This window comes from Megalops cyprinoides, chromosome 5, assembly GCF_013368585.1.
Source record: "Megalops cyprinoides isolate fMegCyp1 chromosome 5, fMegCyp1.pri, whole genome shotgun sequence".
Classification (NCBI taxonomy): Eukaryota; Metazoa; Chordata; class Actinopteri; order Elopiformes; family Megalopidae; genus Megalops; species Megalops cyprinoides.
Window position 1 is genome coordinate 41,020,716 of NC_050587.1, and position 24,285 is coordinate 41,045,000.

Sequence of the window (24,285 nt, forward strand, 5' to 3'; positions counted from 1 at the left end):
AATCGTTGTGACTTCTGTTGGGGCTCACATTAAAAAATCCAAAATAAATATAAAAAGGTGTGTGACTCTGACTCTGTGGGGTGTAGCAGAGCCAAGTGTGTAACTCTGACTCTGTGGGGTGTAGCAGAGCCGGGTGTGTGACTCTGACTCTGTGGGGTGTAGCAGAGCCAAGTGTGTAACTCTGACTCTGGGTTCAGGCTCAGGCTGTGTGTGTGTGCGTGTGTGTGTGTGTATGTGTGTGTGTGTGTGTGTGTGTGTGTGTGTGTGTGTGTGTGTGTGTGTGTGTGCGTGTGTGTGTGTGTGGGGAGGTTACAGTCCCTGCTGGCTGCTGCTGCACTGGAGCCTCATAATCACAGCAGTGATGTCACTGCAGCCCGTTACACACACATACAGCCCCGCAGACCCTGTCCTGACCCCTGTGGCAACATCAATCCACCACCGATGGACCAGGACAGACAGGGACTGTGGCTGAGAGGGCCAGCCCTGTCAGGAGGGGGCAGTCAGCTGCCCCATGGTTGCAGTGCACAGTGATCTGGCTGGTGCTTATGGTTTGAAGACTGATTGGATGTGTGAGGCGGCTGTCCCATTCACTGCCCTGTATGCCAGCTCCAAGGTTTTGAATGTGATGCGGGCGCTAACAGGAGGCCAATGAAATAAGTCTTTCTGCAAATTCCTACTGAAGACTTCTTACTTCATCATAACGACCCACCCTTCTCAATTTTTGCAGCATAACCATATAGGGCAAGAACATGAGTGTGACTCATGAATCAGAAATAGTTTGCGTGTGTGTGCGTGTGTGTGTGCGTGTGTGTGTGTGCATGCGTGTGTGTGCGTGCGTGTGTGTGTGTGTGTGCGTGTGTGTGGGTGTGTGTGTGTGTATGTGTGTGTGTGTGTGTGTGTGTATGTGTGTGCGTGTGTGTGTGTGCATGCGTGTGTGTGTGTGCGTGTGTGTGTATGTGTGTGTGTGTGTGTGTGTGTGCGTGTGTGTGTGTGTGTGTGTGGGTGTGTGTGTGTGTGTGTGTGTGTGTGTGTGTGCGTGTGTGTGTGTGTGTGTGTATGTGTGAGAGAGAGAGAGTAGACCATCTGTCTTCAGTCTCCTGTCTGCTCGGTGCAGAAACACTTTGAGAGTCACTCCATCTCCTGTAAACATACCGTTGTCTCCAAGCAACACCAAGTCTCCTCTGGAGTGCTGGTTAACCCTTTCCTGTCCTCAGTGTTCTTCTGCAGCATGCAGATGTGCCTAGAGCTGTGAGAGTATGACTCCTGTGTGAACTTCTGTTAATATGACTTCTGACCCCTGATGTGGGTTGTCAGACAGTTGTGTCAAAGGGGTTTGAGTAGCGGCAGAGGAGAGAGGGTGTGGAGAAAGAACCGCCTCCTTTTCGTCATGAGTCAGCCAATCCCAGCTCTGGGGGTGTGGCCTCGGGATGGACTGAAATCCTCTGGCACACCTCGGTCAGCTGAGAGGAAGAAAGGACCCTGAATGCAGCATGCCACACGCTGAGAGAGAGGGTACAGGGGATTCTCTGTAACTGAACACCCCCAAAACCAACCGCATCACTCCGGCACAGGCACAGAGAGAGCAGGTAAGTGCCACACCCTCCTCCACCAGCCAGCTCCCAACACCCTGCATCATGACATGCTTACGTGTATATGTGTGTGTGTGTGCGCTTGGGTGTGTGTGTGTGAGTGTACACTTGGGTGTGTGTGTGTGTGTGTGTGAGTGTGCGCTTGGGTGTGTGTGTGTGTGTGTGTGTGTGTGAGTGTGCGCTTGGGTGTGTGTGTGTGTGTGTGTGTGTGTGTGTGAGTGTGCGCTTGTGTGTGTGTGTGTGTGTGTGTGTGTGTGTGTGAGTGCGCTTGGGTGTGTGTGTGTGTGTGTGTGTGTGTGAGTGTGCGCTTGGGTGTGTGTGTGTGTGTGTGTGTGTGTGTGTGTGTGTGTGTGAGTGTGCGCTTGGGTGTGTGTGTGTGTGTGTGTGTGTGTGTGTGAGTGTGCGCTTGGGTGTGTGTGTGTGTGTGTGTGTGTGTGTGTGTGTGTGTGTGTGTGTGTGTGTGAGTGTGCGCTTGTGTGTGTGTGTGTGTGTGTGTGTGTGTGAGTGTGCGCTTGTGTGTGTGTGTGTGTGTGTGTGTGTGTGTGTGTGTGTCTGCACTGCTCTGAGGGGGACACTGGCAGTGACGCTCACAGGGAGAAGCTGCTCACTCTGTCTGTAGACACACTCTGCTGCTCTCACTCCAGTGTAAACTCACACAGTCTTTGTGTACATTTACATTACCTCACCGACAGCTGAGTCAAACAGAGGGAATCTTCTGTTTATGTCAAGTTTCGATTTCTGTGTCTGTGTGTAAAGGGTGGGGCTTAGCTCTCTGAAGAGAATTACTGTGCACCCCTCGGAGGGACAGCCAGAGGGACAGACGGGTTGCAGACAGGAGAATTACTGTGCACCCCTCGGAGGGACAGCCAGAGGGACAGACGGGTTGCAGACAGGAGAATTACTGTGCACCCCTCGGAGGGACAGCCAGAGGGACAGACGGGTTGCAGACAGGAGAATTACTGTGCTCCCCTCGGAGGGACAGCCAGAGGGACAGACGGGTTGCAGACAGGAGAATTACTGTGCTCCCCTCGGAGGGACAGCCAGAGGGACAGACGGGTTGCAGACAGGAGAATTACTGTGCACCCCTCGGAGGGACAGCCAGAGGGACAGACGGATTGCAGACAGGAGAATTACTGTGCACCCCTCGGAGGGACAGCCAGAGGGACAGACGGGTGAGTAAACGATGAGGATTCCAGTTGCTCTGGCATCTGTTCCGTTCTTTATGTTCATGATGCTGCACTCCAGTCTGTCTCTGTCTCATCTCTCAGTGTTTCCTCGAGATTCTCCAGCCCAGTCTCTCCCTCCAGCCCCACCTCCTCCCCCCCCCAGCCCAGTCTCTCCCCCCGGCCCCGCCTCCCCCCCCCCCGGCCCAGTCTCTCCCCCCAGCCCCGTCTCCTCTCTCCTCTCCCCCCGGCCCGCCTCCTCTCCCCCCCCTGCCCTGTCTCCTCTCTCCTCCCCCCCGCCCCGCCTCCTCTCCCCCGGCCCCGCCCCGTCTGTCTCCCTGCACTGTGCTGGCATTTCACACGGCTGCCCTGCTGTTGAAGTATTATCGTATAAAATAATAGTAATAATAACACAGACAGACACCTCCCTCTCTCCCACCATCCCTCTCTGTTTCTGTCCTCTCATCTTCTCCTCCTCCATCTTCCTCTCAGATGGAGCCAGAGGAGGAGGTGAAGGGGGAGGAGCCCGTTGATCCGCCCAGTGGATCCACTGAAGAGGGCATCCCCAAACTGACCGCTGAGCTGCTGGCTGCAATCAAAGACGAGGAGGTCCTGGACAAAATGGTGAGGGAGTCACTGACTCAGACAGAGATGAGGAACTCTGGGATAGCTGAAGAGACCTGTGTTCACCATCAGTGTAGAATTACTGGGCTGGTTATTATTGAAGACAGCAGCTGGATGCACAGAACTCACCTGTGTGTGTGTGTGTGTGTGTGTGTGTATGCACGCGCATGTGTGCGTTTGTATGTGTGTGTGCGTGCGTGCGCATGTGTGCACGTGTGAGTTGGACAGCTGGATGAGGCCACGGATTTCGAGGAGAGGAAGATGATTCGGGCCGCCATGAGGGAGCTATGCAAAATGAAAAGAGGTGAGACCGGGGGGGGGGGTCTGTCTGTCTGTCTGTCTGTCCCCACAGAGTCTCATTCCCTTTCTTTCATCTGAGCTGGCAGGCTGTCAGGGCGAGGTGCTGTATTAGGGTCTCTGGGTGAGATGCTGTGTTAGGCCTCTCTCTGGGTGAGATGCTATGTTAGACTTTCTGGGTGAGATGCTATGTTAGGGAGTCTGGGTTCAATGCTGTGTTAGGCCTCTCTCTGGGTGAAATGCTGTGTTAGGCCTCTCTTTGGGTGAGATGCTGTGTTAGGGAGTCTGGGTTCAATGCTGTGTTAGGCCTCTCTCTGGGTGAAATGCTGTGTTAGGCCTCTCTCTGGGTGAGATGCTGTGTTAGGCCTCTCTTTGGGTGAGATGCTGAGTTAGGGAGTCTGGGTTCGATGCTGTGTTAGACTCTTTGGATGAGATGCTGTGTTAGGCTTCTCTCTGAGTGTAGGCCTGGCTGCAGAATGCTAAGCCAATCATGCTAATTATTAGCTGTATAGTTTGAATGTTTAATTACATAATGCTGAAGTTTAGCTGCATAGTTTTAATGTTTAGCTGTATAATGCTAAAGTTTAGCTGTCTAATGCTAAAATTTAGCTGTATAGTTTGAATGTTTAGCTGTATAATACTAAGGTTTAACTGTATAATGCTAATGTTTAGCTGTATAGTTTGAATGTTTAGCTGTGTAATGCTAAAGTTTAGCTGTATAGTTTGAATGTTTAGCTGTGTAATGCTAAAGTTTAGCTGCACAGTGCCACTCTCCCTTACCTCCAGCTCAGAGGGAGCAGGAGCGGGCCTCTCGGCAGCAGCAGTGGGCGCAGCAGAAGAGCGGTCCAGGAGGGTGCGCTGTGGGAGCTGCAGTGAAGAAAGCAGAGAAGCCGGCCGACACCTGTGGACCCAGTGAGTGAGCCTCCCACCCCCCACCTACCTGTCACCTGCCTGCTACAGGTGTTTGGTGCAGGTGTTGGTGAAGATATCCTGAATAATAGTTTTTTCTCTTTGCAGAAGTGCATCTGCTGTCCCAGGCCTCCAGCTCCACTCCACATTCTAGAACAGTGGGCAGGTGAGTCTGACCACCTCAGTTCAGTCTGACTTCCAAGTCAGAGTCTAAGCTCCAGGTGATATACACTATTGGTGAGTCTAAGCTCCACAGGTGAGAGTAAGTTTTACAGGTGCGATTGTAAGGTCCACCCCACTGTGTGAGTGAAATAAATGAACCCCCCTCCCCCCACCTCAGTATTTTCAACAGGGGGGGCTGCAGTCCCTTACAGAGTGGTGGGGGCAGGGGCGGGGTTGCGGAGCTGGAGCGCAGGCAGGCAGAGAGATGCAAGGAGCAGGCGAGGGCCAAGGACAGCACTCCACAGGGGCAGCAGGCCATTATGGCCCGACTGGAGAGAGCAACGGGGGGGTGAGAGAGAGAGAGAGAGAGTGTGTGTGTGTGTGTGAGTGTGAGTGTGTGTGTGTGTGTCTGTGTGTGTGTGTGTGTGTGTGTGTGTGTGTCTGTGTGTGTGTGTGTGTGTGTGTGTGTGTCTGTGTGTGTGTGTGTGTGTGTGTGTGTGTGCGTGTGTGTGTCTGTGTGTGTGTGTGTGTGTGTCTGTGTGTGTGTGAGAGAGTGTGTGTGTGTGTGTGTGTGTGTGTGTGTGAGAGAGAGAGAAAGAGACTATGTGTGTGTGTTTATGTCCATGGTGTCGTAGGTCCAGATTCAAACTGCTTCATTGGCTTGACCTGCATGACCTGCATGCACATGTGCTGCCTATGCATGTCTGTATCAAAATAAAGTAACATAAATCACACCTCTCATTCTCATCTTTCTGCTGCCACCCCCCATGCCCCCCCAGTCCGGTTCTGACCCAGGTCGCACGAGTGCCACGCTCCTCTGGCACCGGTGCCGCAAACAGAAAAGATGTCAAACAGATGCTGCTGGATTGGTGTCGGGCCAAGACCTACTCCTACGAGGTCAGAACCCAGGATGGATCTGATGACTGTGTCTGTGTGTGTGGTGTGTGTGTGTGTGTGTGTGTGTGTGTGGAATTGTGCAGGTGTGCATGTGTGTAATGTGCAAGTGTGTGTGTATATGTGTGTGCATGTGCTTGAGTGCACTTGTATGCAGTAGATTGAAACTTTTGATTACATTTCCTGCCACCCCCATATCAGATAGCAGTATATCAATGTCTCCCTCAGCAACACAAACAGAAGAGATCACTCACTTCCTGCGTCTCTCTCTCTCCACAACCCCCCCCGTGCCCCCTGCGCCCCCCGCGCCCCCCGCGCCCCCCGTTGCTCTGTCCCTCTCTCCTTTCCCTCACCCCTCTCTGGCAGAACGTGGACATCCAGAACTTCTCCTCCAGTTGGAGTGACGGTTTGGCGTTCTGTGCTCTGGTTCATCGTTTCTTCCCTGATGAATTTGACTACACCTCCCTCAGCCCAGCCAACCGCAGGGACAACTTCCAGATAGCCTTCAGCACTGCGGAGTGAGCGATCACACACATACACACACACACACCTGCACAATACACACACACACACACCCATACCCTCACACACACACCTGCACAATACACACACACCCACACACACACCTGCACAATACACACACACACACACACACACTCACACACACACACATGCTCACACACACACCCACACACACACCTGCACAACACACACTCACACACACACGCTCACACACGCTCACACACACACACGCATGCAGGCATGTGTGTATAACCCTTGTCTCTGTGATGCCCCTGCTGCAGGAAGCGGGCTGACTGTCCCCCCCTGCTGGACGTGGAGGACATGGTCCGGATGCAGGAGCCGGACTGGAAGTGCGTTTACACCTACATTCAGGAGTTCTACAGGGGTCTGGTGCAGAAGGGGCTCGTCAAAACCAAGAAGGCCCCCTAGAGGCTGCCCACAGCATGCACTGGGTGAGGGGGGGGCGCTGGGGTCAGTGAGCATTATTCATTATGCGATGGTGGGGTTACCTGCGGGCGCTGATGTTACAGTAGTATGTTCCGTGCTCAGGCTTTGGTTGTGTTTGGCAGCGTATGTTGAGGTGCTGCGTTCTTTTAAATGATGGACTTAACTTAACTTTCGGTGGTGTGTTCAGTGACTGTGTCTGAGTAGTGAGTGTGTGCTCAGTAGTTCAGTGGTTAGTGTGTTCAGCGTCTGAGTGTGCTGGTGGTGAGAGTGTGTTTGGAGTTTGGTGGTAAGTGTGTTCAGTGTGTGAGTGTGCTGGTGATGAGTGTGTGTTTGGAGTTTGGTGGTAAGTGTGTTCAGTGTGTGAGGGTGCTGGTGATGAGTGTGTGTTTGGAGTTTGGTGGTAAGTGTGTTCAGTGTGTGAGGGTGCTGGTGATGAGTGTGTGTTTGGAGTTTGGTGGTAAGTGTGTTCAGTGTGTGAGTGTGCTGGTGATGAGTATGTGTTTGGAGTTTGGTGGTAAGTGTGTTCAGTGTGTGAGTGTGCTGGTGGTGAGCGTGTGTTTGGAGTTTGGTGGTAAGTGTGTTCAGTGTGTGAGGGTGCTGGTGGTGAGTGTGTGTTTGGAGTTTGGTGGTAAGTGTGTTCAGTGTGTGAGGGTGCTGGTGGTGAGTGTGTGTTTGGAGTTTGGTGGTAAGTGTGTTCAGTGTGTGAGGGTGCTGGTGGTGAGTGTGTGTTTGGAGTTCACTGGTCAGTGTGTTCAGCGTCTGAGTGTGCTGATGGTGTTCAGAACACAGACGTGTTCAGAGTGTGCTCAGTATTACAGGATTTCCCTGCGGCTCGGTTGGGTTGTGTCCCATAGAGACGACCTCATTACCGAGGCCTGTTTTTGGTAGAGGCAGCAGGGCCTGTTTCACTCTTTAAAAGGGGCTGTGGGATCAGCAGTGCAGAGAGACCCTCAGCACGTCCACGCTGGCCTCAGCACCGCCTCACTGCTTTAGGGTTCTTCGCCCTGGTTCCTGGACTCTGAATTCCAGTACGGGATGGTGTGTTACCCTCAGATTAAATCTGCACTTTCACTGCCTGCTCCGGAGCAGCAGAACCTCTCTGCATGACTATTTATGGAGCTGCTGGATGTTCAGATGAAAAGCACTCCTCGAGGAGAATCTATCTCCTCCTCTGCTGGGGTGAAACTACAGCTGTCAGAGCAGAGCCAGAGACACATGGTCACCCCTGTGAGTCTACAGCGCAAACTCAAATGAAGAAAATTCCTTTGAACAGTAGACAGGAGTCTGAGATGGTGACTTTACTGTAAACATACACCTTTTATATTGCACTCCTCACCTTTGGTATTTTAAACAAACACATTTTCAACATCTAAGAACATGAGCTAATTTGAGATACTTTTGTGGCTCAGTAACCTACTTCAGACTCTTTTTCTCATTAGAAATCCCAGGATGCACTGCTATAACTTTTATTCTCTTTGGGGATCATACCTAATTACATTTCCACATCACATTTTGTTCATTTTTCCAATAAAACTATCATGATCATTTGAACACCTAAAACTCTAAGTACTAGGCCAGCATGTGGGTTTAGTCTAGTCTGTATAACAATACGATTTGTGATTTTTGAAGAAGTTTCCTGTTCCTGCTGGTCTCATTCTCTGTTTGTAAAGCCTGCCACCTAGTGGCCGTATGTTGTTTTGCATGATTGTTGTTTGCTGGGTGCAGGGATGAGGAATGGTTTGCATATCCATAGCAGGGACATTCAAATCTATTTTTAATAACCAAAGCTGTAGCTGTCTTTTAGAAGTAGCCTTTTGCTGCAGTTGAGCCTTTTATTTATTTATGTTTTGGATCTGCATTTTTTAATCTCCATACACGGCAGTGCTGTTTTCACATTCCTTTTTATTTTCTAATAGAGTAGCTGCTCTTGCTTATAACCAGAGAGTTTCATTTCTTTAGCTGCTTTCGTTCTGTTCAGTGTCTCCTCTGAATCCACTCAGGTGAAGCTGTTTGCTGATCTTTCTGAAAACCTCAGCATTTCGTTGCATAGCTGCTAGTCACAGCTTTATCTTCCCCAACATGTACACGCCAGCCCCTTCGTTCTCTCACCGCCCTGCCTCTGTTCTCCTGGCCTTCGCTTGCCTGTCCCACCTGTAATTTGTACATTAGAGTGAGTACTGCCAAATGGGAAAAACTGATTACATTTCTCAAAGACTCTGAGCTTATTTAACATCAGCAAACAGAACATTCTGTGAAGGAGCGTCAAACTGTCGGTCACTCTGCAGAGTTCATTAGAAGGGGCGCCGTCAGACTCACATCCCTCTCTCTCACAGCCCTGCGCTGGACTCTGATTGCTGATTCGTCACTGATGACCACCTGACCTTGGACCTCAGATCATCTAGATGCCCCGCCTCCCTTCCTTTCTGCCTCACCTCGGTTGGAACACTCAAGCTGGCTCCACCCCTCTCTGTCTCCCCGACAACAAAGACAGGCTGAGATCAGCAAGTGGGGTTTAGGTTCTGATGATTGACAGGTCACCTCAGACTGAAACTGTGGGGCGGAGATAAATATGAAGCTTTCTGTGCTTCATCCTCTCACCCTCTACAGGGTAATGACAGGGCATGTTTCACCTCTGAGGGGCTGGGGGCAGATAACGCTGCTGGTCTCCTCAGGTTTTTTTCACAGCTGTTTGTGATCACCTTCATTACCCTTGCTGTTATCTGGGTTATCAAATATGCATGATTTCCGAAGCTCTCATCTACTTGAATTATAATCATAACATATGTCAGCACAGGTATGGACCCATATTTTACCTGAGTGTTTTTTTGTTGAATGTCACAATCACTGTGCCTGCAGTAGATATGTTGGGTTTTTCTGCTGAGTCATGAGTTGTATTCTGTGTGTTCTCAACCATACTCTGATTGGCAGAAGATCACATGCTTTTTTTGGCTGCATCATTCTGAAGTTGTATCGCAGATAGTCTATGTTATGACCAGATATTTAGCTCGTGCATTCCTTCTTTCCGTCTAACGTCCTTATCTAGGAGGTTTGTGACAGGGTGATCTGGCGCTGTCTGTGTAGCTCTAGCTTTAGATTTTTATATTTCACGGTTTTAGCCCTCTCCCCTTCAGGAATGTTCATAAAACGTCAGAAATTCAGAACCCTTAAAGCTTCAGCAATGGCAGAAACAGAATTTCTACTTTGACGCACAACAAGGTCAATATCTGCTCCCTGCATAAAACATCTATGCTTGTAATCTACCTAATGTTCAAAGGTGCCCACTAACCACAGTGTGGTGTGGAAGTTTAGGGGCCATCTGACTTCCAGTGTCTACAAATGGTGTTTTCACTGAGCTGCCATCTTGGTAGGGCCACCTTTGAAGGACTGAGGTCTTTTTAAAGCACTGTGATGTGCTTCAGGTCACTAGTAGGGCATTGTAGTTGTACCCTTAGGCAAGGTACTTAACACACAACTGCCTCAGGAAATGTCCAGCTGTATAAATGGATAAAATTCCAACCTACTGTATGTAAGTCGCTCTGGATAAATGCGTCTACAATAATGTAAGAATGTAATGTCAAAGGTGAATTCCAGGGAGGGAAGGAAGCGTTGTGGCATCTTTCACAGAGAACAGCACGTCCAGCAGGGGAGAAACCTCACGCACTGCCCTCTGTAATGACACTGACCAGGGGGCCTCAGTCCTGTGCTGTTTAAACAACTCTAACACATCATCTGATATCACAGATATCACGACCCAATCCTGATATCACAGATCTGCACCCCACAACCCAATCCTGATATCACAGTTCTTGCACCCCACGACTCAATCCTGATATCACAGTTCTTGCACCCCACGACCCAATGTAAATTATCAAATGATAATAAAAGAAATGATTAGATGGTGGGTTGTTTCATTTGACTCAGTGAACCATTTGTGCCAATGTTTTGATGACACATAGCACAAAACTGTTATACTGACAGAGAAAATGTGCACGTGTCTGTGTGTGTGTGTGTGTGTGTGTGTGTGTGCCTGTCTGTCTGTCTGTCTGTCTGTGTGCATGTGTTTGTGTGTATGACATCCTCTATATTTCAGGGTTTTTTTTAAGATGATCACACAAGCACAGACAGTGAGTGAGAGATGCTGCCAGTGGTCTTTCTAATATACAATGGTAGATTTAACAAACTCTGAGAGTATATGTGTGCCTCAGGAGCATGACTGCATGACAAGGCTAATGTTTCCATGCCATACATGATAAACGCATTGATTAATAAGCATCCTGTTCAGTCCAACGACTGTGTCAAGCTCTACCAGGTACCCACAGCGTTTGCACAGCGCTTTGGAGTAACTCGCAGCGACTTCACCTCGATGTTTTGCTGTTAAAACCTGTCTTCAAAATACGTTTGTTCTTGTTAATGGACTCAACAACGGAGTGCACAGAAACACGACTTGACCATTCTCTGGCGTCCTTTTACGTTTTCTATCAGTTTAAACGCGCCACTTCGCTAAATCTGCCGAAGTGCACGGACTGTATGGTATTTTTCGAGTGATCAATGGCCGTTTCTCCTGCAACTGTCATTTTTAACGCAGTAACTCCGCGACCGGCAACTTTTCCATTATACATTTTATACAAACGCCCATCATTTCACGCCGGCGGAGAGCGCAACTGTGCGGCAGACAGTAACGCCACGTCCTCCTGTCTTACAGCAACGTGTTTGCCATCAGATGGAAACAAAATCCCTGAAATGGAACACGAACGTGGGATTTAAAAGCTTTTTAATGCGCTTTGTAATGCAGGTCATGCTGTTGGTGAACTCGCAGTGTCCGCAGTGGTTGAGTGGTCGGGATGTGATACGTGCGCACGGTTGTGTTTTTTACAGCGCCTGTCCCTTTAATTTTCTGAACACGGCAACTGCAGTTATGTCCTCTTTTGGTTTGTATGTATGTGTCATAATTACATCAAAGATTATCAGAGACCGTTGTAAAGACGCTGTTTATACAGTTTGAATGGCTTTCTGTTTTACCGTTCCGTCTTGACTCCTGAAGACATCACTGAGCAACCTTCACGGCCAGAGTTGCTACATCGCAGTCACCGGCGGCCGTGTGAGTGCGAACAGTTAAAACGGAGAGGTGACTTGCTGGGACAAGCAGTCGTACCGGCGCAGCATCGCTAATCGGGCACCGGAATCATCCAAAACGTCTGCGTCGCTTTAATCTGAAGGACATCATCGCCAGCCTCCTATAGGATCTTATACGTGTTTACAGACGAGCCGACACACTTTAAAAATCACCCTCACGCAGGCTGTCCTCTCTCTGCAAGAATATTGACGGACGGATGAAGTCAATCATCTCAGATTTATTTATGTAATGTATCTTTCGCTCGCGCATCCTCCCCCCTGCTCACCTGCCGTATCGGTCTCTGGCGCGCCGGCATGCCGAGGTCTCCCCGATGAGGAAGATCAGGTCTCCGGGATTCCTGTCCGGCGACGCTCTGCATCTTCTGCACATTACCAAGGACGGGACTGACACCAGAGGACGCGTACTTATGCTCTGCGCCGTTTGTCTTTGATCAGCTTCCCGGACCAGATTCCTCGTCTTCACCTGTAAGCTGTGTGTCGGGTCGGAAAGAATACCAAAAACAATCGGACTGACTCGGAGGCAAGGTAAGAAATCCGTCACGCTCTCACATTACGCTCAACTCTGAATGCCAAACGCTCGTGACAGTTTTTCGTGAAGACCTTTGTCGTCCGCGTCCAGCAGCGTTCTGTCCATTCATTTGTCATTTTTAAACTTTTATATGCACAGTTCAGCAAAACACAATCGCAGGTAGCTATAGAAAGTATAATATGGTCTACCTTGATTTAAAATGTATCGTCACCTTCATTTGTTTGACGAGTCGGATGTACTCATGCGTGTGGTTTACAATCTACGACGAGGGCATAGGGACGTGACCTCAAACCCTTCTCACGAGTCACATCCACACACGACTCTGATTACATCCAGCTTTCGCCTGGAGGTGAGGAGTCAATTCAGTGACCGGGACAGGGACACAACCTTCATGTAGCCACCACAAAGAGCACTCAGATGAGGTGAAATGCAACCAGCTCGGTCCAAAGGACAGAAATCAATGCAGCACTCAAAGGCTAAACTTTTTCGGATGTGAAAACCAAAATAAAATGCAAATGTGGAAAAGTTATCAGTATAGGTATGTACACACAAGTACACGCACACGCACACACACACACACACACATTACTCTCCAGGGAGGCTCTGTGGTTAGTGTGAAGTAGAGGTTAGAGTGCTGGACCTGAGGGTAGTGGGTTAGTGTGGAGTAGTGGTTAGAGCGCTGGAGTCTTAGTGGGCAGGGGGGGTCAGGATGCTGTTGCATTTCTGTTTCTAGAAGCGTAATGTCCTACTGCCTTTTTAAATGGAGCTCTGTGAGTGTGTTAGAGATCATCTCCGTTTGCTGAAGTGAATGCATCTGAACGAGGCCAAACACATGGATCACATGAGAACGCCCGTTTGTCCAGGAGTCTGAGCTGCCATGGTGACACAAGGACCCGCCCACTCAGTGAACATGCTAACCAAGGCTCATCTGGCATTTTTATTGATTAATCCCTATTGGATTTCCCACCCCCACTAAAGCGATATCAATGATCACAAGGGCTTCACTCTTTGATTGGGTGCTGCCAGATAAGCAAACTTTATTCCCATTGGCTCTGCTCGGACGTCATGTTAGGTGTTCGGTCTTCAACATTGGGGGTGAAGTATTAGATTAACCTGTCAGAGATCTGAGTAACTTTCAGTAATAATATTTAATTGTTAAAGGATCACATTAATTTCACTAACTACACAAGGGCTCTCAATATCCCCACATTCTCTGAAACTGCAAGGACGTGACAGAACATCAACCCAGAATGTTCTTTTTTATTTATCTGTTGTGACGCTTGTGCAGGAGGCCATGTGGTTAGGCTGGGACACTGATCACTGAGCAGTCTGTGCATGTTTGTGCACGTCACTCTTAGCTTCACAGGGTGGATCATTGGTTTTGGCCTCTTTAGGCTGCCTTCCTGTCCCGGACTGCACCTGTGCATCGGGCTGCTTCTGACCGCAGGGTTTGGCCACCTGTCAGTGGCCCAGGCTCATGTTGTGTTGAGATGGAAACGGAGATGAATGTTATAATTCATGGAAAGATTTCCGCAAGGAGAGAAGGCTCATTTGCAGATGTGCTCTGTGCCTCTCCTCACTCGGACTGGTGGCTCCGCACACAGCTCTCTGCACGCTGTGTGTTTGGCTCAGTTACTCATCACTGAAAATGTAATTAAAATCCTTTGTGTTTGGAGAAGGCGGCTGGCGATCAGTCAGAAAGGCACAGCAGTCCTTCAGGCTTTTGCAGTGAGTGGGAGGAGTGAGATTGAACCATCAGACCATCAACACAGAATTATAAATTTGCTTTTATTGTGTTGAAACCAAAGCGATCCCTCTGTGCCCGGACTGCCTCTCAGAGGATGGGGGGGGGGGGGGGAGGGGGGGCTGAGGCTGCCGCTAAGTCATAGCAATATCACAGAGGGAATTTGAGGAGGATGGTGGAGTGGAGCACCTGTCCCTCGGGTGTGATAACATCTGCCTGTCTCTTACAGTGCTCATCTCTGAGCAAAGACAGTGCTGGTGATGATGGCGTCTGTCTCACAGTGATGACGGCGTCTGTGTCTCAGTGATGACAGCGTCTGTCTCACAGTGATGACGGCGTCTGTGTCTCAGTGATGACAGCGTCTGTCTCACAGTGAAGACAGCGTCTGTCTCACAGTGATGACAGCGTCTGTGTCTCAGTGAAGACAGCGTCAGTGTCTCAGTGATGACGGCGTCTGTGTCTCAGTGATGACAGCGTCTGTGTCTCAGGGATGACGGCGTCTGTCTCACAGTGATGACGGCATCTATATCTCAGTGATGACAGCGTCTGTCTCACAGTGATGACGGCGTCTGTCTCAGAGTGATGACAGCGTCAGTGTCTCAGTGATGACAGCACCTGTGTCTCGGTGATGAACGCATCTGTCTCTCGGCCCCCCCTCAATATTTGTGTGGACTACCCCCCCCAATAAATTAATTCCCCAATAAATTAATTTCTCTAAATGAGTAAAAACATTATTTGTTGTCGTGTCACAACAACCGGCAAATTTAGAATAAAAGTTTAATTTGGAAGTGGAATATCGTTCTCCCTGATCACGTCTTGTGAGCGCGACACTTTTACTGACTGGGTCATTACCAAAAAACACGCAGCACAATCAACTTGAACCTAAGCCTTAAACATGCACCGCACCCCAGGAAAAGAAAAAAAAAAACAGACATTAGATCGTTTTTTGGAGTAAAGACTGTATGGTAGATGGTAGTGATAGGCGTGTGTGGATTTATTTAGCGACCAGTTTCAGTCATCTTTTGAATTATTTGGCAACAGCGATTGTAGCCTAGGCTATTAGCTAGCTAGTTTCTGTATTGTAAAAATACAATACCCCAATATCAAACTCTCTCCTACGCCCTTGGATGACGGCGTCTGTCTCTCGGTGGTGACAGCGTCTGAGTCTTGGTGATGATGGCGTCTGTCTCTCGGCAATGATAACAGCTGTCTCTCAGTGATGACAGTGTCTGTCTCTTGGTGGTGACAGTGTCTGTCTCTCAGCAATGATAACAGCTGTCTCTCAGTGATGACAGCGTCTGTCTCTCGGTGGTGACAGTGTCTGTCTCTCGGTGGTGACAGTGTCTGTCTCTCGGCGATGATAACGTCTGTCTGTCAGCGATGACAGTGTCTGTCTCTCGGCGTCTGTGTCTCAGCGGTGACAGCATCTGAGTCTCTGCGATGACGGCGTCTGTCGCTCGGTGATGACAGTGCTTGCTCCTCTGGCATGCCCTGGGATGGTGTCTGGAACAGGTGTGCAGCCTGTACTCCTTGTTCTGGCTGCCTGCCAGGCCTGTCTGCAGGAGACAGAGAGCCGAGGTCTGTAACGGGGGAGGGGAGCACTCTCTGAAGGACAAACTGTGCCATGCGAGCCCTCCAGAGCTGGCTGTGCTCTCCATGTCTGCCAAGCACCACAGAGGACGCTGAGCCGCGCCCTGCCTCGCGCTCCACTGCCCCCTGGTGGCAGTTCGGCAGCGCTGACCTCAATGAGGGGACCGCAGTTTTGTAGAGATGGGAAGGTGAGACCTGATGAAGCCTATGGTGGGTGGAGCTACCATGTGCTGCCAATCACTCGCTGGTCCCAATCGGTAAGCAGCATGTAATGGCTCCATCCATTTTGGTGGATGATTAAGCCTCCCCCCCCACTGCTGTGTTGAGGTACGCATGGATGCAGGATGGAGCCTGGGGGTGAACCAGGGACAGGGGCAGGACTGGGGGGTGAGTGGAGTCCAGGTCGCGCTGCTCTGTTGGGGGTCACGCAGCGTAGCACCACTCCTCTCAGCCCTGGCTGCTGTCCTTCTCAGTGTATTTTCTTCATGCCACTGTTTTCATGTTAGAGCTGAACCCAGGCTTTGAAAAGGATTCTGGGTAATGTAATATTTCAGAATGGCTCTGCACTCTTGAGGGGGGGGGGGGTTTGGAGGGAGTTGAGAGTGTCAGATAAAACGCTCAAACCTGCATCTCTCTGTCTCAGGGGAAACGCACCTCTCTCTCTCCCACCTCTCTCTCTCTGCTGAGCTGGGTGTGTGATGTGTTCTGTTAGGGACATGGATCCAGTGCCACAGAACCCAAGACCCCCCATGTTGGTGAAGTCGACAGCTCCAGAACCGGTACCTGCGTTAGCCGCTACCCCAGTGCTACCCCTGCCGCCCGCTCCGACTGGCCCCACGGCCTCAGCCAATGCCCCAGTGCCCTCACCTCTTTCTGGGGCCCGGCGACCCAGGAAACTCCCTGGTGTGGGCCCAAAGCAGGCCGTGGCTGCGGAGCTGTCTGGGCCAGAATCTCCCTGGTCCCAGCCCTCCCCCGCGGTGCTGACAGGCCCCAATAGACACAGGCCGGCCCGGCCCCAGGCAGTGCCCTCACCCCCAGGGCTCCGGGGACCAATGCTGACGGCCAGCTCCACCCCGGGGAGGGCCACTGGAGTGTCACTGTCTCCTCCTGCCCCCCTCCAGCTGCACCCTGTGCCCCCGCCCACCAGGGGCGTCTCCAGCAGGGGGGCTGCAGACACCTCACCCCAGGATAAAAGCACCAGCCAATCAGAGGAATTCAGGTGAGCAAACGCCGTGACTCCGGAGGCCACATAAGCATCCACAGGGTAATGGAGTCAGCTGATAGTCACATGATCTCCTTCCCGCTCTCTGCTAAGGTGCACATAGTCACATGACTTCCATCCTGCTCTCTGATGCATTACTGACATTTAGCAGATGCTCTTATCCAGAGTGACTTGCATAGGTTACAATTTTTGCAATGTTACCCATTTATACAGCTGGACATTTACTGAGGCAGTTGTGGGTACAGCAGCAGTGCCCCCGTGGGGAATCGAACAGGCAACCTTTCGGTTGCAAGTCCTGCACACAGTCACATGTTTTCTTGTTTTCTGATAGGGTGCACATAGTCACATGGAATGTGGGCTCAGCTGTTCCACCTGATGACATCACTGCACTGTTTGGGCCAAATATTGGAGATGGGACCATTGACATGTATGTCATTGGGTAAGTGCTGCTTTTGTATTTTGATGAAAATATCATAAATTCCCACTTTTCCCTGCCTCCCTGTACATTCTCTCCTCCCTCTTCCCGGTCCCTGCACTCCGTCTATCTCAGTCTGTGAATCGAATGTACCAACTGTCATCACACTCTCTCCCAATTTTCAATTTCTCTTCCCCTCACACTTCCTTTTAATGATAAACATTCCTTCATGTTGCCAAAGCATTTGCATATCCGAACAGAAATGAGCTCATAACTCCCTCTCTCTCTGCCAGGCTGCAGGAGGTGAACTCCATGATCAACAAGAGGCTGAAGGATGCCCTCTTCACAGACCAGTGGAGTGAACTGTGCATGGACACCCTCAGCCGATTCCAATACGTGCTGGTCAGTACGGGGTTAACTCTGCTGTTTCAGAGACCTGCTGGTCAGTACGGGGTTAACGCCGCTGTTTCAGAGACCTGCTGGGCAGTACGGGGTTAACTCTGCTGTTTCAGAGACCTGCTGGTCAGTACGGGGTTAACTCTGCTGTTTCAGAGACCTGCTGGGCAGTACGGGGTTAACTCTGCTGTTTCAGAGACCTGCTGGTCAGTACGGGGTTAACTCTGCTGTTTCAGAGACCTGCTGGGCAGTACGGGGTTAACTCTGCTGTTTCAGAGACCTGCTGGGCAGTACGGGGTTAACTCTGCTGTTTCAGAGACCTGCTGGGCAGTACGGGGTTAACTCTGCTGTTTCAGAGACCTGCTGGGCAGTACGGGGTTAACGCTGCTGTTTCAGAGACCTGCTGGTCAGTACGGGGTTAACTCTGCTGTTTCAGAGACCTGCTGGGCAGTACGGGGTTAACTCCTTAAAAAATGGGGAAGTTCATACGGAATAAGGTGGCTTCCTATTGGCTGGTGTGAGGAGGCGGGGCTCAGTGCCACAGCAGGGCTGGAAGGGTCACGGCACAGGAGCACTGCAGTGGCACACAACGCGTGTAAGAGGCTTTTCTCTTCCTCCCTCTCTCTCTCTCTCTCTCTCTCTCCCTTTCTCTCTCTCTCTCTCTCTCACTCTCCCCCCCTCCCTCTCTCTCTGTTTCTCCCTCCCTCTCTCTCTCTCTGTTTCTCCCTCCCTCTCCCTTTTTCTCTCTCCCTCTCTCTCTGTCTCTGTCTCTCCCTTTCTCTCTGTCTCTCTCTCTCTCTCTCTCTCTCTCTCTCCCTCCCTCTCCCTCTCTCTCTCTCCCTCTCTCCCTTCATCTCTCTTTCCTCCCTCTGTCTTACTCTTTCTCAACTTTTTTTAAAATTCAGATTCACCTCTTTGGTGCGGCGTGTGCTGGTCCTTATGGGATGCTATTTAACCCCGCGCGCGCTGGGAGATAAGCTCCGCTGACAGCCACTATGCACACGCTTGTGTCCCATTGGCTCACTAGTGCTGGGTTCTGACTGGTTAGTTTCTGACTGGTTAGCTTCTACTCTGATTTAAGGATGGATACTTGGTGTTGGTACAGGTAACAGATCCATTGGAACTGCTGTTTCTGAAGGTTCCAAAACGTCGGAGTCGTGCTGTTCGCAGTTATATTACCTGTTGTTATATATTATCAGTCTAGTTGTACTAGCAAGAGTAGTAGCAGTAGCAGTAGCAGTAGTAGCCAAAACATGTAAATAATTAAATCAGTAAATGAATAATTAAATAAATGGAAAAGGTCTGGTGGTAAGTGTTATTATGAAAAATGGATTTCAAAAGAGATGTTTGTTTTTATTTATTTATTTATTCAAACACTTATTTATTCCTGTAACTGGTGCTGGAAACTGTTAGGCCCTTTTTTTGTAAAGCATGAAGAGACTTCCTGAGAAACAGGCCAGAACTTCAGAAAAATGAGAAATAAAACTGTAAAATTTCTGAGAATCCCCCTGGAGCAGAGAGAAACGAGATCAGAATACTGACATAAAACATGTTCCAGATCCACCCATCCAGCACTGGCTCTGATACAAAAATAATCCTGGGTTTTTGCTTTCAGATTTTCAGAAGTAGATTTTTTAATTTGGAACGTGGATGGTGTCCACCCGCAGAGGGAGGGCCCTGCGGTGGGGCGGGGGTGGGGGGGGGGGGGGGTAGGCTGGGAGTGCAGATGTTGCCCAGGGGGATTATGGGGGATAAACAGCTGGCTGCTCTGTGTCAGCGACTCCAACCACTCCTACACACAGATTCACAGTCCCACATGCCAGTGTGTTTGATTGTAAATGGTTATTATATGTTATGATATGATATGTAATATGATGCCATAAAAACTCCCCTTCCATCTGTCCTGTGCCACACCATCTGCTCTCCTCACTCTCCCTCCCTTTCTCCCTGTCTCTCTTTTTCAATTCACTCTAATCTAGTTTCAGCTCTACATTTCTTTATTGGCATGACAGTGATTGCAGGTGAATTGCAAAGTGTACATGAACATGAACACTTTAATATCACAATAACACAGGGCAATGAGCATATTTATGGAACATGAACACTTTAATATCACAATAACACAGGGCAATGAGCATATTTATGGAACATGAACACTTTAATATCACAATAACACAGGGCAATGAGCATATTTATGTATGCGTGTAGACAAGCACGGCCACACCTGCCGTCACCCGGCCTCTGTGGGCAGGCTGTTCTCCCAGCGCGTGTATGATGATAATATTTCTCTCTGTTTGAAATCTCTGGCTGTGGGCAGGAGTCTGCCACAATGTGTTCTCCTGCTGGGTGCTCAGCTCTGGGCCCCCTGCTGCTGCTCCAGGCAGACTCCACACCTCTGCTGCTGTGTACAGTGATTGGTTCAGTTGCACATTCATTTTCAGGGCCAAATGTGCTTGAGATTTTGATGAAGATTTTTCTTTTTCTGGTGTAAATTTCCCTGGGTGCTTTTTCAGTTCATTCACTGTAAAGTTTCCAGAAGAATTTTCATTAGGGGTGAAACAGTTATAATGTGCAGTGTTCCCTGTTCTTTTTCTCTGAGATTTGAATCTTTTTCTGAAAATCTTTGCCTTTTTCATATGCACTGTGAGGGCCTGGGTGAGACAGCACTGCTCTGACAGTGTCCGGCTCTGTGTGATCTCTGTGTGAGAGCGGAGTCAGGTCAACTGCACAGGGCAAGAGCACGGCTCCCTCATCAGGGATCAGATAAGCGCTGTGGCCCGTGCAGTGGTGCCTCACTCCACAGCCCTGAGTGAGGACGTCTGTCAAAATGTTTGTAGAATGATCCCTTGTGTCAAATGGAATCAACTTTCTTTTGGAAAAAGATAAAGCAAGAAAATATATTTTTTATTTTGGTGAACTTTTTGGTGTCAGTTTTGAGTTAGGGAGTGTGTGTTAGGGAGTGTGAGTTAGGGAGTGTGTGTGTTGGTTTCCCCAATCCCCCCCTTCTCTCTTCGTCTCTCTCTCTCTCTCCTGTTCTCTCTCTCCCTCTCTCTCTCTCTCTCTCTCTCTTTCTCCTTACCTCTCTTTCTCCCTCTGTCTCTCTAAAGTGTTTTCTTGGCTTGACTGCTTTAATGATAACAATATTGCCAAAGCGATCATTCTTACAAGTGCCAGTATTCACTGTTAGATCAAACACTCCTGTAGCATTGATCTTCAGTTCCAGGTGGTCCTGACGCAAAGTGCTCTCTAGTGCGGTGTCTCTAGAGTGAAGATGTGTCTGCTTTCTTGACATCTGGGCTTTTTTGGAAGATTATTAGTTTGGATTTTATAACACTGACTGTCAGGGCCCATTTGCATTGAGCAGATATTTAACTTGTCTAGGGTGTGGCCAGGGGTTGCAGGCTTATTTCTGTAAACACTGAACAAAACCAGACCCCCTCCCCCTCCCTCTCTCTCTCTCTCTCTCTCCCTCTCTCTCTCTCTCTCCCCCCTCTCCCTCTCTCTCTCCCTCTCTCTCTCCCCCTCTCTCTCTCTTTCTCTCTCTCTCTCCCCCTCTCTCCCTCTCTCCCTCTCTCCCTCTCTCTCTCTCTCTCTCTCTCTCTCTCCCTCTCTCCCTCTCTCTCTCTCTCTCCCCCCTCTCCTTCTCTCTCTCCCTCTCCCCCCTCTCCTTCTCTCTCTCCCTCTCTCTCTCTCAGGTGACGTCTGAGCGGATGCAGGGTGTGCTGCTCCTGGTGTTCTGCAGGTATTCCCACCTGCCGTTTCTGAGAGGGGTTCAGACGGAGAGCACCCGCACCGGCCTGGGGGGTTACTGGGTGAGTGACAGATGAGACATGCCCACAAACACTGACAGGACCGTGCCCACAACAACCCACCCACACAGACACACCTACTGAGGCACACCCACAAGGACACACCCACTTAGACACGCGAGTGATGTAACTTTGTGTTATAATGCGGTTGGTTTGGGTTGTGTGTGCGGTTGCAGCTGCTGGCTGTCAGTCAGTGTTAGAGCCGAGAGCCTCAGAATCTCCCCAGAGCTGGATTCCAGTTGCCCTGATTGTGCCCCGCCCCTCTCCCCGCCCCGCAGGGGAATAAGGGCGGGGTGAGCGCGCGGATGATGGTGTACGGTCACCCTGTCTGCTTCCTGAACTGCCACCTGCCGGCGCACATGCAGAACGTGGAGCAGCGCATGGAGGACTTCGAGAGCATTCTGCAGCAGCAGCAGTTCGAGGGCCCGGCCGCCACGGGGGTGCTGGACCACGAGTGAGTCCCCCAGAAACTCCAACACCCATAATCCCTCACTGCTGAGCGCGCTCTGTCTCCGGCCTGCACAGAAACGCATCGATTTTCTGTGGTGGTTTCGGGACGTTTTTGAGCGTTCGGGTAAACGGTGTGTTGTCCTGCCCCCACAGCGTGGTCTTCTGGTTCGGGGATCTGAACTTCCGCATTGAGGGCTACGACACACACGTGGTGAAGAGCGCCGTCGAGAACAACATGCTGAAACTGCTGTGGGAGAGAGACCAGGTGCGATGCGCTCTCTGCAGGCCGGCCACTAGAGGGCTCCCCTACATCACACAACTCAGCATAAACATGAACCAGAAAGATCATTAGAATAAACAATAATTAACAGTAATCGTCAGTAAAAACAATAATAATGAAGGTGGAAACTATAAAAAGAATAATTTTATTCTCTCTCTCAGCTGAACATGGCCAAACAGTGTACACCGTTACTGGAGGGCTTTATGGAGGGACCCCTCAATTTCCCCCCAACCTACAAGTTTGACGTGGGAACACACACCTATGACACCAGGTGTGTGTGTGTGAAAACTAAAACTAAAAAGTCTGCCCTTCTCTTCCTCTCTCTAGGTCAAATTTAAAAGTGTTTTATTGCCATGATCATAAAAGTACGTTGCTGCCAAAGTCATTTAGAATTAGTGTAAACAGCAGCTCTCTCCCTCCTCTCCTGCCCTTTCCCCACTCTCTCCCTTTACCGGTTCAGTTCAGTTCAGTTTGCTTTATTGGAATGACATAATCAATTATTTTATCGCAAAGCATTATACATAAATAATATAAGAAGTAAAATCCCTATCTCCCTCTCTCTCTCTCTCTCTCCCTCTCTCTCCCTCTCTCTCTCCCTCTCTCTCTCCCTCTCTCTCTGTTTCTCTCTCTCTCTCTCTCTCTCTCTCCCTCTCTCTCTCCCTCTCTCTCTGTTTCTCTCTCTCTCTCTCTCTCTCCCTCTCCCTCTCTCTCTCCCTCTCTCTCTCTCCCTCTCTCTCTCCCTCTCTTTCTTTCTCTCTCTCTCTCTCTCTCTCTCTCCCTCTCTCTCTCTGTTTCTCCCTCTCTCTCTCTCTCTCTCTCTCTCTCTCCCTCTCGTTCCCCCCACAGTGCTAAGAAGAGGAAGCCAGCCTGGACAGACAGAGTGCTGTGGCGGCTGAGGGCCTCGGTGTCCCCTGGGCCTACCCATAATGCCGCTCTGCAGCGGGGCCTGACGTCCTGGCTGAGTAACGGGACAAAGGTGACGCAGCAGGCGTACCGCAGTCACATGGGCTTCACCATCAGCGACCACAAGCCCGTCTCCGCCGTGTTCTCCCTGCAGGTGAAAACAGGAGAAGGGCTCAGCAAACATCACACGGTCTCTCCTGCTCTCTATCTCACTGGACGTGCCAGAGAAACATGAAATGCAAATTCAAATACATTTACAAACATTTTGGCACGTATCAGACTCTCCTATCCAGAGAGACAAAAGATCTGAGTACATTTAATGTTACATTTACACCCAGTTGGCTCTCTTCCCCAGACCAGATCAAGCTCAAAGAGCAAAATGTTACACACGCAAGACAACCATGATATATTCACCAAGAGCCGGTGTCAGACACAGAGTGCTCACTAAACCCAACACACAAGTGCTACACAATATACCCAACAGGAGTGCACCATTCAACACCGTACCAACACACACTGAAGTAAAGCCTCCACATATAGCGGATGGAAGAAGATGCACATAATTAGTTACTTAACAATTACAATATGAGACAGTGAAATAACATAATATATTATACAGTGGATATAAAAAGTCTACACACCCGCAGATTTTTGAAATGTAAAGACTGAAATAACAACATAAACGTCAGACTCTTTCCATCTTTGATGTGACCTTCCAACAAACAAAAATCCAGAGAAAGCAAGAAGAGTTAATTATTAGGAAAAATAAATAAAAATGACAGCACCCTGATTGCATAAGTCTGCACACCCCGCCCAACTGCCTCTGTCTCCATTAACTTTGCACATCTAGACTTTGGAATTTTATCCCACTCTTCCTTGTAAAAAAAGTTCAAGTTCCTTCAAACTGCAAGCCCCTGACCCAGCTGAGGAGAAGCAGCCCCAAAGCATGATGCTACCACCACCATGCTTTAAAGTTGGTATGGTGTTCCTTGGATGATGATCTTTATCGGCTTTGCACCAAACATATCTTTTACAATTTAGGCTGAAAAGTTTAACCTTTGTCTCGTCAGACCATAGCACATTTTCCCACGTGGTTTGGGGTGACTGAATGAATCTTTGGGCATAATTTAGACAGGCTTGGATGTTCCTTTTTGTAAGAAAGGGTTTCCGTCTTGCCACCCTACCCCATAGCCCAGACATGTGCAGA

The 24,285-nt window shown here is 49.7% G+C and overlaps 2 protein-coding genes across 2 annotated transcripts in view; both read left to right on the top strand.

The window, feature by feature from the left end:
* Positions 1 to 1,387: 1,387 nt before the first annotated feature.
* Positions 1,388 to 9,014, top strand: smtna (smoothelin a). Its single transcript, XM_036530013.1, has 10 exons — positions 1,388 to 1,414; positions 3,245 to 3,376; positions 3,605 to 3,680; positions 4,460 to 4,585; positions 4,691 to 4,748; positions 4,923 to 5,093; positions 5,524 to 5,641; positions 6,005 to 6,156; positions 6,442 to 6,612; positions 8,941 to 9,014. The coding sequence occupies exons 1-9, from the start codon at positions 1,388 to 1,390 to the stop codon at positions 6,587 to 6,589; spliced, it is 1,008 nt and encodes a 335-aa protein (XP_036385906.1). The 3' UTR covers positions 6,590 to 6,612; positions 8,941 to 9,014.
* A 2,434-nt stretch (positions 9,015 to 11,448) lies between these two features.
* Positions 11,449 to 24,285, top strand: part of LOC118777789 (phosphatidylinositol 4,5-bisphosphate 5-phosphatase A) — a 16,257-nt gene continuing 3,420 nt past the window's right edge. The window contains exons 1-9 of the mRNA XM_036528948.1: positions 11,449 to 12,265; positions 16,316 to 16,822; positions 17,157 to 17,264; positions 17,534 to 17,642; positions 21,332 to 21,448; positions 21,724 to 21,899; positions 22,049 to 22,160; positions 22,337 to 22,446; positions 23,022 to 23,232. Coding sequence (XP_036384841.1) covers positions 16,320 to 16,822; positions 17,157 to 17,264; positions 17,534 to 17,642; positions 21,332 to 21,448; positions 21,724 to 21,899; positions 22,049 to 22,160; positions 22,337 to 22,446; positions 23,022 to 23,232 — 1,446 coding nt within the window. The 5' untranslated portion in view covers positions 11,449 to 12,265; positions 16,316 to 16,319. The remainder of the gene's footprint in view (positions 12,266 to 16,315; positions 16,823 to 17,156; positions 17,265 to 17,533; positions 17,643 to 21,331; positions 21,449 to 21,723; positions 21,900 to 22,048; positions 22,161 to 22,336; positions 22,447 to 23,021; positions 23,233 to 24,285) is intronic.